Source organism: Leucopleurus acutus (assembly GCF_964270905.1).
Source record: "Leucopleurus acutus genome assembly, chromosome: 12".
NCBI classification, from domain to species: Eukaryota; Metazoa; Chordata; class Mammalia; order Artiodactyla; family Delphinidae; genus Leucopleurus; species Leucopleurus acutus.
Genome location: NC_139154.1, coordinates 42,130,958 through 42,146,337, shown reverse-complemented (window position 1 = coordinate 42,146,337; position 15,380 = coordinate 42,130,958). Strand labels below are relative to the sequence as shown.

The following is a 15,380-nucleotide window of genomic DNA, read 5'->3' as shown; positions in this document are numbered from 1 at the left end:
GTTAGTATCAAATTTTTTTAGAAGAGTAGAATAAGGCTTAAGTGTGTAGTACAATCTTTAAAAGAGTCAATGAGTGAAAGAACCCTCTGTTAAAAAAATAATGTTCAACCTAACATGTATGTCAACAACATTTATTCTATCCTAATTGTTTGACAGATGATTGTGATGTTATATATGTGTATTATTGTTAATGTTACCAAGACAGTAACTGGATAATTAGAACTAATGGTTTTAGAGGAACTCAGGTATTTTTTTTTCCCTGAGATTGTTTTCAGAATAAAGAATATTTTTCATAATTTTTTAAGATACATGTTATCTGAAAGGAGAATTTCTTCAGCATCAACTTTTATAATTCCCACTCTCACAAATTCTTCAGATTTTCATTAATTTGTATTTTTAAATGAATGTTTTAAATGTTATATTTTACATGTAACAATCAGATTTTCTAAGTGAAGATTCATTTACTGAGATGACATTTCATATTATTGTATTCTTCTCTATAGTATGATTAGTAATCAAGGAGAATAAGTCACTTCAAATAAAAAACAGTCTTTAAAGGCTTACATTGCACTTTGGATAAAATCTAAAATTTTTATCACTTCCTGCAAAGACTTTATCATTTTTTCTGTGCCTATCACTTCTGCCTTATCTTATGCCATTCTCCACTAATTCAACCACATAGGCCTTCTTTCAGTTTGCCAAAGGCTCTATACTTCTACCCAGGGGCCTTTGCACTTGCTGTTTCCTAGCCTGGAATACTTTCTCCCCTACCTGGCTTGGCTTTTCCCAGTTTCTCCTTCAGTCTCAGTTTAGATATCGTTTCTTCAGAAATCCTTCCCTGGTTCTCCCTTCAGTCTAAATTAATCCCCTTCTGTTACTGTCTCCTATTATGCCTTTACTTCCCCAGTTTATAATTTTATATATATGCATATATATTTTTGTGGGTGTGTGTGTATTTAATATCTGTCCCCTTAGTAGACTACAAGCTCTCTGAGGGCAGAGGGCTTTTGTTCATCATTTATTTTCAGAGTCTTCCACAGTGCATAGAAGAGTGTAGACATTCAATAAATATTTGTTGAATGAATGAACGAATGAATGAATATAAGATTCTGCAAAATCTAGTAAAAACTAGTTTCCAGGCTCCGGACGCACAGGCTCAGCGGCCATGGCTCACGGGCCCGGCCGCTCTGCGGCACGTGGGATCTTCCTGGACTGGGGCACGAACCCGTGTCCCCTGCATCGGCAGGTGGACTCTCAACCACTGCACCACCAGGGAAGCCCCAAAGTCTTTGCGTTTTGATCCCTCTTATGCTTTAGAATTCTCAATCTATATGTCATAAATACTTCTATTTGTTATCTTTTGGCAAGAAATAAGTAGCAATAATAATTACTAATATATTCAGTATACTGAATAAGCAGTGTTCTTTTATACATTTTGCTTTATTTTGCCAGAATAACATCTTTGCAAGGGGGTAGGTGTTATTGTCCATGTTGAGAAAAACAGATCAGGATAAAGCATGCTTTAAAAAAAAATCTTTCTAGGGGCTTCTCTGGTGGCGCAGTGGTTGAGAGTCCGCCTGCCAATGCAGGGGACACGGGTTCGTGCCCCGGTCCGGGAAGATCCCACATGCCGCGGAGCGGTTGGGCCTGTGAGCCCTGGCTGAGCCTGCGCGTCAGGAGCCTGTGCTCCGCAACGGGACAGGCCACAGCAGTGAGAGGCCCGTGTACCGAAAAAAAAAAAAAAAACTTTCTAATATTGTCCAGGAATAGGAACTCCTTTCAAAAAAAGCAAGAAATATCAAAATCTTATAATCTATCACTTTTATATATTTTCCATAGTATTTTTTGTTTTTGTTTTTGTTCTAGATGATGCAAAATTGAGGGGTCTTGCAGCCCCTAGTAACCTTTCTATGAATCAGACTCTTGAAGGTCATAGTGGTGAGTCATGTAAATTTTTAAATCATATTTGAATAGTATTATCTTTAGGTATTTAGAAACCATCTACTTAATGCAAAAATGTCATCATTTTAAATGATGGTAATATTTAAAGTAATCATTTCTATTTAGCCATAATTAACACAGCCTAGAATCATTCAACAACTTTTACATGATTAAGTAACATCTTCAATAGTTATGAAAAAAAGTAGCTGTAATTTTAAAAATTAAAAATACTGTTATCTGTCTATGGATAGGATATAATCCTTTTTTAGAGTCTGTTTTATAGTCCCAGATAAAAGTAGACTAAAGAGACATGACAACTGAATGTACTAGATGATCCTAGACTGGATCTTGAAATGAGAAAAACAAGTATCTATAAAGGACATTATTTGGACAATTGATAAAACTTAAATGTGGACTGTGGGTTGGAGATAATATTGTATCAGTGTTAAAATTTCTAATTTGTAAAATAGTTTTGAAAGAGAATGTCCTTGTTCTTAGGAAATATACAATAAAGTATTTAAGGATTAAAAAAACTAAAAAAAACACATTTGTTCCTATAACCCAGAGGTTTAAGAGCTGCTCAAGAGTGTGTTACTACTAGAATGGAAAACAAGGTGTGGTGCAGGGGGAGAGATTAGGGGACATATTAATGACAAACAAATACCACCTCCCCCCCCAAAACAAGTACTTAGTATGATGTCCTTTGGGCATAATAATCTTGGGGAGTCAGGCAAATTGGGTAAATCTTACTTACATTTGTTTCGGTCCTCAGATATATGGCAGCTCTTGCAGCTGATCATAATTGGTACCTTAGCTGGCATGAAATAGGAATAAACATGAAAATTAGTATTATGCATTATTGTAGAAATGAGTGATAATAGTAACTGCATCCTATGAACATTTCTGAGTAATATTAAAGACTCTTAATTGCTGTTTGTTGCCCAGGAACAGTATTGATTTTAACATGCTCTTGGTGTTTATTATAAAAATATAAATTTGAAATTAATTGTAGCTCTTTTTTAGTTTCTAAATTGTCTTATAATTTTTTAGGTTCTGTTCAAGTTGTAACATGGAATGAACAATATCAGAAGTTGACTACCAGTGATCAAAATGGTCTTATCATTGTTTGGATGTTATATAAAGGTATCTTAGGAGAGCTTATTTAATCTTTCCCAAATTGGAGTCTGGATTACAGTATTTGAATGGGGCAATAACATCTTTGAAATAGACCCTTTTTAACTGGCAGTAGGAGTTCACAGGGGTGATATTTCTGGGTTTATGGCTTCCTACTTCTCCCTTTAACCTTTCTTCTTTTGAACGGTGACCTTGCGTTAAGAAAGTGAATTATGTGACTGTTGGTTATCTTCAAACTGAACTTAGGCTCTTGGCAGAATCGTTTCTGCTTGAGAGAGCTCTTTTTTTCAGGTTTCCAGTAAGATTAGTTTCTCTGTGGTCAGTGGCTGGCGTTAGTTCAGCAGATAAAAACACATTTATGAAGGTGTCAAAGGCAATAATTAATTCCTTTAATGAGTCAGTTAACTTCCTTTTCCTTCTTGGAGATAGATTTTATCTCGGCTCTGACTACTGGCTCACAATTTGTGTCTTTTGCCCACAAGAGAGAACAAGAGAGGGATTAATTTAGGTGCATCACTATTACCAGAAAACTAACTCCTAAAACATGTTCTCTTGGGGCCTGTAGCCATCATCTCTAAAAGAACAGTGTACCTTAGTTTATGTGTTTTGTTTTAAAAACATTTATGATGTATACCTTTTAAAAATTCTTAATTAAAACATGCTGTAGTACACAAACTCATTTATTTTTAAAGTTTATGTCTGTGTATATGTGTGTAGTGAGTAGAATGTGAAAATATATGAGGTTAAACTTTGTCTTTTTCCAAAGTAGGTCTTCTCTGAGCCTCAGTCTTGATGGATAATACCCTGCTCTGACTAGTTATTCCATGTTACATGATTACTTGCTTGGCTTCAGACCAGAATTCCCTGTACCAGAATGTAGTAAAGCCTTTCAAAAAACAAAAATAAAACAGAATAGCCCTGTGATTTGCCTCACATTTGGTTACACCTTGAGACAAGTCACATCTCACTCCAACCCCATGTACAAGAACGTTTTTGTCACTCAGCATTAGTGATGTGATATCACTAATGTGATATGAACGGTTTAAAAATTTTTTCAAGCAGTTTTAGAGCTTTTACATAATATGCTTATATTTAATATGCCTATAATTAATCATTGGAGAGTTTGTGCATACTAATGAAGTAATTGTGGTTATTTTGTTCTTTCCTTGGTTATTATCTGAGGTGTACTCAAGTGGGAAAAGTCAGACTTTGAGAAAAATCAATTGTTTCGGCCTTCAGAAGCAAATGAAGTTTTGTTTTTTAATTGACAGAAAAGAAGGAAGAAAGAAAGAAAGCAAGAAAGAGAGAGAGAGAAAAAAAAAGATGGGCATTTATTGTGTTTTCTGTGATAATCTTTGAAGCAATTATTAGTCAAGGCCCAAGTTTTTTTTTCATCTTGTTCTGTTGGATTTGAAGATTTCATAGTTAAATGTCTCAGGTTGTAGAAAGCTTTGCAGTTATTTATCCCACAGTGTATTTTATGGAATGTTTCAACTCTGAAGTACCATTTATTAGATGTGAAAGTTTTGACTTGTCATTTGTTTTTCTTTGTGAAAACAGGCTCTTGGTATGAGGAGATGATCAACAATAGAAATAAATCAGTGGTTCGAAGCATGAGCTGGAATGCTGATGGACAGAAGATCTGCATTGTATACGAGGATGGGGCTGTGATAGTTGGTTCAGTGGATGGTAATGCATTTTTGCACCCAGAGCTAAGATCAAGATTTAGCTGACATTTTTAATCTTTAGAGGTTTAAATTAATTATCATATGTTAGCATTCTGACAGAAAAATAAACATCAAAAGAGAAAATAGTTACTGCACAATTTGATGACATTTAAGAATTACTTATTTTTAAGTATATTCAAGTAAAAAATCTGTTAAAATTTTTTTTTCTACAGTAGGACTGGAAAAAAGTGAATTAATTTCTCAGAGTTATTTTAAATATGTCTACCTAATTATATGATTTATCTTTACACTTGTTAGACTGTATTGTAGATATGTAGATTTTAGTTTCAAAAAGTATATAGAGGGCTTCCCTGGTGGTGCAGTGGTTGAGAGTCCGCCTGCCGATGCAGGGGACACGGGTTCGAGACACGAGTTCGTGTCCCGGTCCAGGAAGATCCCACATGCCGCGGACCGGCTGGGCCTGTGAGCCATGGCCGCTGAGCCTGCACGTCCGGAGCCTGTGCTCCACAACGGGAGAGGCCACAACAGTGAGAGGCCCGTGTACAGCAAAAAAAAAAAAAAAAGTATATAGAGATCTATCACTTTTTAAAAATTGAGATAAAATTGACATATAACATTAGTTTCAGGTGTACAACATAATGATTCAGTATTTTTATTGTGAAATGAAATATTATTTCATTTCATATTGTGAAATGATCTAGTCTTTTTTTAATAGAACTGAGCATGTCATTGTTTGTTGTGTTTTGTAGCCTTCAAACCTATGTCTTTAAAATTCTAGTTCGTAGATAACACTGGGCCTTCTGAGAGTCTGTACCTTTGTTTTAGTGTGAAGTTCTCTCTATTAAAGAAATAATTTATTAAAAAATTTTTTTTTGGTATGAAAAAATTCTGTTTCTGAGAGTCTGCAAAGTGGCAGCTGTAGTTCTAGGCACTAGATACAACAAAAAAATATTCCAGATCTAGATCGGGAGAGATGGATAAGTAACCAAGCAATTACAATGCGTTGTGATAGGTACTAAGACAGGGAAAAGACAGCAACATGTAGAAGAATTATGTAACCTAGACTTAGAGGGACCAGGGAAGGCATCGTAAAGGAAATGATATCTGTGCTGAGGCATTAGCCACAAAGAAGGTTGGTGTGTAGAATGTCCTAGGCCTAAGAGATAGCATTTGAGGAGGTCCAGAGGAGTTGAACTTAGCCACATTTTGGGATATTGAAACAATTTTGAGAATCAGTATAGTATAATGCTAAAGGAAGAAGAGCTGTATGTGATGAAATTAGAAAGATTAGCAGAAGGCAGATCATGCAGATTATAAGTTATACAAGGAGTTTGGACTTAACTCTAAGAGCATTGGGAAGCCAATGAAAGGTTTTTTTTGGTTTTGTTTTTTGTCCAATGAAAGGTTTTAAGAATGTGGTCAGATTTGTTCTTTAGGAACATCTCTATGTTTGCAATATGAAGAAAGGAGAAAGGTAAGAAAGATGGGGGCAGGTGTACCAGTTAGGAAATTACTATGGTAATTCAGGTGATAGATCGTGGTGGATGGTAGCCTGAACCAGGGTGATGACAAAGAAGATGGAAGTAAGTAGACATATTCTAGAGATACTTAGGTAGTAGAACAGATAGGACCTTGTTATTGATTGGGTTGGGGATGAGAGGATGGAAGTGTCTAGAGTGATATCCAGGTTCTTAGCTTTGCCACTGGATGGATGGTGGTACCTTTCATTGAAATAAGGGATGTGGGAAAAGACTGGTTTTGAGGGGAGATTTCAGTTTTCAACATGTTGATTTTGTCATCCCATAGGACATCCAAGTACATATGTCTAGACCACAGTTAGATATATACGCCTGCAGCTTAGAAATAGCTGGATTGAAGGCATAATTTTGGGAATCACCAGCATAGGGATGGTAATTTAAACCATTGGAATAGATGAAAAACCCAGGGGCCATCTGTAGAGTGAGAACTAGCACATATAATGGATGGATAGGAGAAGAGAATTCCATAAAGGATACTGAAAAGTAGAAGTCTTGGAGATGTCATAGAAACCAAGAAGGAAGGAAGAGGTGGTCAAAACAATAAAAAAGACAGGGAGGGGGTGGGAGGGAGGCTCAAGAGAGAGGGGACATATGTACACATATAGCTGATTTACTTTGTTCTACAGCAGAAACTAACACAACATTGTAAAGCGATTAGACTCCAATAAAAAAGTAAAAACATGAAATAAAATAATTTAAGTACTTAAAAAAAAAGGAAAGAAAAAGAAAAAAGCATCCATTGGATTTATCAAGAGGCCATCAGTGATCTCCACGAGGGCAGTTTCACCTTCCCCACAGTGGAGTTATGGGGCAGAAGCCAGACTGTGTTGGGTTGAGGGTTGAGTGCGAGGTGAGGGAGCAAAGATTACAGTGTGGATAACTCTTTCAAGAAGTTTGGCTGGGAAAGGAATGGTAGAAATAGGGCGGTAGTTAGAAGGGAACTTAAGGTTGAAGGAAGAGTTTTTTGTTTGTTTGTTTTTATCTGAGGTGGTAGTTTTGAAGAGGAATAGACCTGAGTATGTTTAAATGCTTATAAGAAAGGGTCTGGAGAGAAGAGTTTAAAGAGAAAGAGAAGGGGAATTCCCTGGCGGTCCAGTGGTTAGGACCGGGTGCTTTCACTGCCAGGCCTGGATTCAATCCCTGGTCGGGGAACTAAGATCCCACAAGCCGTGCTGCGAGGCCAAAAAAAAAAACCAAAACCAAAACCAAAAAAATACAGAGAGAGAGAGAAAATGTGAATAATCAGTAGAGGGAGATCTTTGCAAAGCTCAGAAGGGATTAGATCAGAGAATAGGTAGAGGGATTAGCTTTAGATTGGTGTCTGGTTGGGGACATACCTCTTCCTTTGTATTAGGGGGCAAAGCAGAAAGGATAAGTGTGGGTTCAGTTATGTTCTGAATGTTTGAAAGTGGGAATGGGGGATTTCTTTTTTGAAAGCTTTTATTTTCTTTCCAAAGTAAAAGATGAATTCATCTGCTATTTGGGAGTGAGGTCCTGAGTGAGAATTTAGAAGAGAAGGGAGAAAGTTGGAAACAGCTGCTATTTCAAATGCTTAGTGTGTGTTTGGCACATAGTAGGTGCTCAGTAAATATTTAATGACTGAATAAATTGAACAAATGCATGAATACTGTGAAGAATGTGAGAGCTCTTTAGGGAAACAGAGATTTCTAGAACAGTTGTTAGAGAATCATGACCTTGAACTTTTAAGGAAATAATTATGTTTTATGTTTGTTTTAGGGAATCGCATTTGGGGAAAAGACCTGAAGGGTATACAGTTATGTCATGTAGCATGGTCTGCAGATAGTAAAATCTTACTTTTTGGAATGGCAAATGGAGAAATACACATTTATGATAATCAAGGGAATTTTATAGTAAGTACATATATTCCTTACTTTTATTTACACAACTTTGTATGATTATTTTATATATCATTCATATATGTATACACATTCATTTATTATGATAGTTTGCGTAATCAAGAAAGTCTTCAATTCAGGGTTTTTTTTCCAGTTGTCTAAAAATTCATTTTATTAAAAAAAACCTTCTGGGTTGCTTCAAGGTAAATTAATGCTCTTAGTTCTGATTTCCTGGTAGCTGGGAAGGACAAGGCTTTTCAATACAAGGCTTCAGTGTATTGAAGCTGAGGGATGATGGGTAGGATGATGTGCAGTTTGATCTTTGTGTCTTCAAATACCTGAAGTCAAAGGTGACATGAGATACCAAAGATATTTTTGTAGCAAGGTACTAGATCATAAAAAGGATGGAAGATTTAAACAGTAAGGGACAAAAATCAGGTCCTGGAAAGAAGGCAAAATAGAATAGGCTTAGGTAGCAGAATCTCAAGAAAAACTCTAGCTTTGTGAGATCTAGCTATGATAGATCTCTGATCTTACTTATGGGCCAGTTTTATTTTTAGTGAGGGTTAAGACGTCACATGAACCCATTCGTTGGTGGAAGTGATAGTAACCAACTTTTACATGACACTTTGCTATTTTCAGAGTAATTTTGTATACCTTTGATCATTTGAGTCTCATAAAAACTCTATGAGCTTTTTTGAAATCCTCATTTTACAAATGGGGAAAACTGAAACTCAGGTGATTTGTCCATGGTTGGTAAAGCAGTAAGTGATGGAGCTTGTATTCAAAACCAGATTTTTAAATCCTATTTTCAGTGTCTTTCCATAATACTCTGCTCATACTAATCCCTGTTTTAAAATATACAATACTAACTAACTGATTTTATTTAGATGAAAATGAAACTGAATTGTTTGGTGAATGTCACTGGAGCAGTCAGTATCGCTGGAATTCACTGGTACCATGGCACAGAAGGCTATGTGGAGCCACACTGCCCCTGCCTTGCGATTTGTTTTGACAATGGCAGATGCCAAATAATGAGACATGAGAATGACCAAAGTATGTAATTTTTCTTTCTTTAATGTGGAGAATTAAAAAAATATTTTAAAATTATTCTTAAGATTATAAAGTTCTCTAGACTAAATATTTTACCACAGTTGCTTTCTTTTTGTTGACTAGATCCTGTTTTAATTGATAGTGGCATGTATGTAGTAAGTATCCAGTGGAACCACACTGGCAGCGTGTTAGCTGTGGCAGGCTCCCAGAAGGCCATCACCCAGGACAAAGATGTAAACACTGTGCAATTTTACACTCCATTTGGTGAGGTAAATGTATTCAAGGTTTTGTCTTTCTTTCTTTCCATTTAAATATGCAGTGAATAAGGTAGGGGAAAGAAGAATGGAGGAAGGGGGTATAAACTTGTCACATTTTTTAAAACAGACATTTTAAGTAAAAATGATGAACTATCAGGTGTATGTCTTTGAATAATATCCTTATATTATAAGCCTTCATTTTATCGTGGAATTTATTTTATAATCTTTACATTTAGAAAACCAGATGTTTCATATAAGAAATCATTAGGGAGTAGTTATTGAGAGTATTTTCTCTGTGATCTGAATATGCATCTCTTTACAGCTGATTTTTGAGTTGTTTTTAGTGTAATTTAGCTGTTTCAGATTAATCTGGGGGGGTTTTAATATGATAAATTAAATGTGCTATCTGTCCTTTTCCCAAACTTCTAATTGTTTCAATTTGTTGTAGAATAATAGATTATTTTAAGAAAATCTCTTTATAATTCATCTTAGGTGATGCTACATTAAAATATAAACATTTTTTCATAAATAACATATGGTATCCTTCTCAATAGTATTATTAATAAATTTAATTTTTGAAGAGAATTTTCTTGAAGCAGCAGTGGAAAATATAAAATAGGAGAATTAACATGTTGTGCATTTTAAAAATTTAGAAAATGAGAACTTATTAGTAACTAAGCTTAATAATTTTTACCTATTTTATTTTCTTACTTTAGACTATATTCAGTCTCTTTTGAGTATCCTGTTGGTTTTTATAAATTCACCTTAGACTTCAATAATATTTATTTTTGGCTACACAAAAACCTATACCAGTTTCACTATGTTAATACTTTTTAATATATTTTAATAAATTCTGTTAGGGTAAGTAATGGTGTCAGCTGATGCTGAAAGTTACCCAGCAGAATGTGCTCTGGAGAGTATGTAGTCTCTGTACTTTGTCAACTAATAATATTTCTGGTAGATGTAAAAGCTAAGAAAAAACAAAAGTATAGTTCTCAAGATTCCTAAATAATTAAAAATTTGAATTCTAGTTATCTCAATGTTTATAGCTTTCTTTTAAATTCATGTTCTTTATTCGTTATTTTTGTTTGTCGCCATTGGCTTATTTATCATTATATTATCTTATCAGCTTATTTTTGTTAGTTCAGTCTTCTCCAAGTATAAAAACATGCATTCAAAGGCCTATTTGCTTTATCTTGCAAATCAACTGTTATGTGTTAAATTGAAAACTGTAAGTGGTTTTTGGTATAGTTGTAATCAAAGGTATCTAGCATAGGTCCTCAGGATATTTAGTCATAGTATTTTTTGAATGAGTGAATATATGGGGTATTTATTTTTGGATCTATGTTATTAGAAAGAACTTGGGAAGAAATTAACTAAAGATTGAAACTTAAGGAAACCTCAGGGAAGAATTTACTTTTGGTTCTGAGGGCTGGGGTCTTCAAGTTTTCTCAGTGTGGTCTTAGCCATGGGAGGGGATGACAGAGCGTGGGGTTTGTAGTCTGGTTGACCTGGCTTTGGCTTTGAATTCCGTTTCTACAGTGTGGTTTCACTTAGAGAAGTTATTTAACCTCTGAGACTCGGTTAACGTATTTCCTGAAATAAAGGTAACATCTCATGGCAATGTTGTAAAAATCAAAGGAGGTAACTCTGGGGACATGTCTACAGTGTTCTTTCCCCGCTGCTGCCATCGCCTGGCGTGTTTCTCAGAGTTAGAAGATGGCCTTATTCTCCTCCTAGTATGGGTTGTCAGTACCAAGAGTGATGTTGTGAGACCCTGCTTTTTCTTTCTGGTTTCGTACAGGCAGCAGGACAGATAGAGTGGACCCTCCTAGGTTACAACTTTTTTTTTTCCCCATTGGTTTCCCTGGCAAAGTGGAGTTTAATATATTAAATTTGATTTTAGAGCATATCTGCTTAAGAACGAGGGATACCAGTATAATTTATTAAAATTCTTGGGATTATACTGTTTTGTCAAATAAACATAGATTAAAAATGTTTTCTTAAAAAAAATGTTTTCTTTCTTTGTCCACATTAAAAAAGTCTTTGTATTCATTTATTCATTTGCTAATTTAGCCATTAAATATACTGTTAGTATATGAAGAAATTCACTTGAAGGCATGATACATTTATTTACTTGATATTTTTTTGAGTACTTGTTTACCAAGGAATCTATTAAGGGATAGGGTAATAAATGTGAATATGATAAAGTTAGCGCTCTCAAGTAGCTCATTGTCTAAATTCTCTGGAACCGTGGAGGAAGGGAAGAAGGCAGGAAGTAATATTTAAGTTGTTTCTTGATGGATGAATAGGAATACTCCTGCAGGACAAGGAGTAGTAGGATGAGGGAGCCTTGGGGAAAAGGAAAGGAGGATTTCAGGCAGAAGAGATATTATATGGGCCAAAGGAATGGAGGCACAGTAATTCCCTCATGAGGAGAACACAGTAATTCCAGCTAACTCGTAAGGTGTTGAGCCACAGAGTTTTGGGCAAGTGGGGAAAGTCACTGTATACTATTCTAGAGAATGTACTGGTGGGGAGCTATTGATTTTTAAAAATTATTAAACATTTTTTAAAAGCAGAGTAGGACATGATTAGATATGTCTTCTAGAATGATAATCATGGCAGTAGAGTGGAGATTGAATTGGAAGGGCAGGAATGAGAAAAGAGACAAAAGGGAAAAATTGCAGTTAGGAGGCTGTCACCATAGTTCAGTCAAGAAAGAAGGCAGTTGTAGTGGAGGATAGAAAGGAGTGAAAGCAAAACGTTTGGCATCTGGTTGGCTGTTGGGGGTGGGATGGGGCCTGAACGAGAGGAAAGACTTTAAGGATTGAGTTTATTACTCCAATATTTCATTGATTCTAAGAAGCACAATTCTTTACAACTCTAAATTGGGATGCATCTTAAAATCAAAGTTGTCCTATTTTTAGCTAGCAGTGTGTTTTTCTTTCCTAAGTTGTACATAAAAATAAAGATGCGTATTTAAATCTCTGGCATCTTAGATTTGATGAAATTCGATACTGAATTCTTTGGCTATAGTTTGTAAATTTCTCCTCTCATATGTTTGCTTTACCTTATAAAAATTGGAAGGGAAATGATTTGAAGTTTGTAGCAACCTTTCATAAAATAATTTTTGTACCACTTTTGATCTCTGTGAAGTGATTGGTGGTATTTTATTTAATTGTGATACTTTAGGTTAAATATAATTACTTTTTTCAGCATCTGGGTACTTTGAAGATTCCTGGAAAGCAGATGTCTGCACTATCTTGGGAAGGAGGTGGACTGAAAATTGCACTAGCTGTTGATTCTTTTATATATTTTGCAAATATTCGACCCGATTATAAGGTGAGTATTAAGAGCAAATGTAAAAAAAATGTTTTTTATGATATAATTTTGTTATAGCTGAAAGTATAATGTGTGTTTTTTGCATATATTCATAGCCACATTGTTTTATAAACCAGTTGAAAGGAGGCTTTTTTCAGTGTGAAGGCCTTAGAACTGGTAAATGTTCCTGGAATACTATATTTAATTAGTAAAATTACTCCAACAGTGTCAGGGTCTCAGCAGGAAACAGATGGCACAAAGGAGTAATTGAAGAGAGACTGATGAAGGGTTTATTACAGAGGGATGAGCAGAGTTAAGGGGACCGGAAAGGGATGACAAAGCAAGCACCCAGAGACTAGCAACAGTGAGCAAGAGAAGGAAGTATTATTCCTGGAACCCACCAGCTCTGTGGCTACACAAGAGGGTCTACTCCATAGGGGCACAGCCACTGCTAGCTGGCTGGGCAGAGACAGCCTTGGGGAGTAAATAATTCAGCCCATCTCACCACCTGCTGGTGCCTTCTGTTGGCCAAGCCCAACTGGAAAGCAGAAGGCAAGGTAGTCCTGGTAATGGATTTCATAGAAGTCAGCCTCCAGGGCACGGAGCAGGCCAGAGAATGGCGGAGAATGGATCAGAAGGGGAAAATGAGACTAAGCAGCGTAATGACTAATCAATATTTTACCTTAAATTTAACATTTGACCCATAACAAGCTGTGAAGTATGAGACTGAGCTGGTAAACTACTAAGGATAGTTGTTGTGAGAAGACTTATATATCTAATTTTTAAAGGTCAAGCACCTTGGAGAAATGACTGATTCTAGGTCTAGGGCAGGGAAAATGCAAGATAAGCCTGGAGCATCTTATAGTGCCAGAAAGTAAGGAAGTGCTCAAAAAACAAAAGGATGGGGTACGCCAAAGGGACAAGGGAGCCAGCCTGAAAGAGCTCACGGTGGCCAAGGCTGGAACAATTGGAGCAACAAAATAAATGATGTAACATTGGATTGTAACCCAAATTATACAACAAATGTCCATGAGTACAAACTGATATCAATAAATTGTTTAAATAAACAAATGGGGGAGAAGAAACAAATCTTCCTTACAGAAGTATTCTAATTTACTAGACACCACCCTGCCAGCAGGTGGAGCAAAGTCCCCTACCTCGTTCCCCCAACTTGAGTGTGGGCTGCATTTAGTGACTTACTTCCAAAGAGTGGAGTATGGAAAAAAAGGGGGAAAAAAGAAAGTGACTTTACAGTGGAGAAACCTGGAGAACACCACCTTGTCCAGGCGATCGAGGTTAGCATCATCAGTGACGTCACATGGCTATCACTACCCCCTGATGTGATGTGATGAGAAGAGGTCTTCACCTGTGGGGTGATCTTCCTAAAAACTGGTAACCCCAGTCTAAGCCTGAGAAAACCATCAGACTAACATGAATTGAGGCACATTCTACATACTACCTGACCAGGACTCCTCAACACTGTCAATATCATCAAAAACCTGGAGAGACTGAGAAACCATCATAGCCCAGAGGAGCCTAAGGAGACATGACGACTAAATATAATAATGTGTTCCCAAGGGGATTCTGGATTAGAAAAAGGACATTAGGGAAAAGCGAATGAAGTCCAAATTGAGTTTGGAGTTCTGTTAATAGTAATGTATCAGTGTTGGTTTCTTAGTTGTGACAAATGTACTGTGGTAATGTAAGATGTTAACAACAGGGGAAAATGAGTAAAGGGTTAGGGTACACTGTATTAGTTTTGCAACTTTTGTATAAATCTAAAATTATTTTAGGGTTAAAAAGTTTATTTTAGAAAGCAATCACCATATTACTTTGAATAGTAAACACTGGAGACTTCCCTGGTGGTCCAGTGGTTGGGACTCTGCTTCCACTGTGGCAGGGCATGGGTTCGATCCCTGGTCGGGGAACTGGGATCTCACATGCCCCACAGCACGGCCCCTCCCCCCCGCAAAAAAGAAGAGTAAACACAGTGTTAATAATGTAGACGCTGAATATTGATTTATTCAAAATTACGTATAAATTTGTTGGGAGAGGGAAAGCTCTAAGTTCTGTAATCAATCCACATGTGATATGGAAATCAATACCAAAACAGTTACAGCTAAAATAGTTGTAAATGGCTACCCCAAGGAGGAATTAGGCAGGGGGCTCCTGCATTTTGTTTTTGTGTTAAATAAGCCATGTAGAATTATTTGACTATAAACTATGTGCATATGTTACTCTGATAAAAACAAATATAAAAAAACGTGGATGGGAGAAAAAAGGCAAAGCCGCTATTTCTGAATTTTGGCTTCAGGACTCAGAATTGAACTTTGGCAGGGATCTCTCTTGCTGTTGTCCCCCAAGCAACTGTTATTGACTATTGAAAAATCTGAAATTTTCACCACTGAAGCTTAAATCTTACAAACTAAAATAAGGAAAGTTAAACCAAATTTATTTTTGTGGTACATTTTTTTAACTGTCTTTATTACTTTTAGATTTGTTATTTTAGTGAGAAAAGAGATTAAGCTGAATATTCAGTCCTTCTCTCTTCCATTTCTAAAGAATTTATTTTGTCAGCACCGATAAACC

At 36.1% G+C, this 15,380-nt stretch overlaps 1 protein-coding gene across 1 annotated transcript in view; it reads left to right on the top strand.

Moving 5' to 3' along the window:
* The window catches only part of WDR35 (WD repeat domain 35), a 59,420-nt gene that overhangs the window by 6,362 nt on the left and 37,678 nt on the right, over positions 1–15,380 (top strand). The window contains exons 3-9 of the mRNA XM_082851826.1: positions 1,867–1,938; positions 2,992–3,084; positions 4,636–4,764; positions 8,039–8,172; positions 9,048–9,213; positions 9,334–9,479; positions 12,687–12,812. Of these exons, the coding sequence (XP_082707952.1) occupies positions 1,867–1,938; positions 2,992–3,084; positions 4,636–4,764; positions 8,039–8,172; positions 9,048–9,213; positions 9,334–9,479; positions 12,687–12,812 (866 nt within the window). The remainder of the gene's footprint in view (positions 1–1,866; positions 1,939–2,991; positions 3,085–4,635; positions 4,765–8,038; positions 8,173–9,047; positions 9,214–9,333; positions 9,480–12,686; positions 12,813–15,380) is intronic.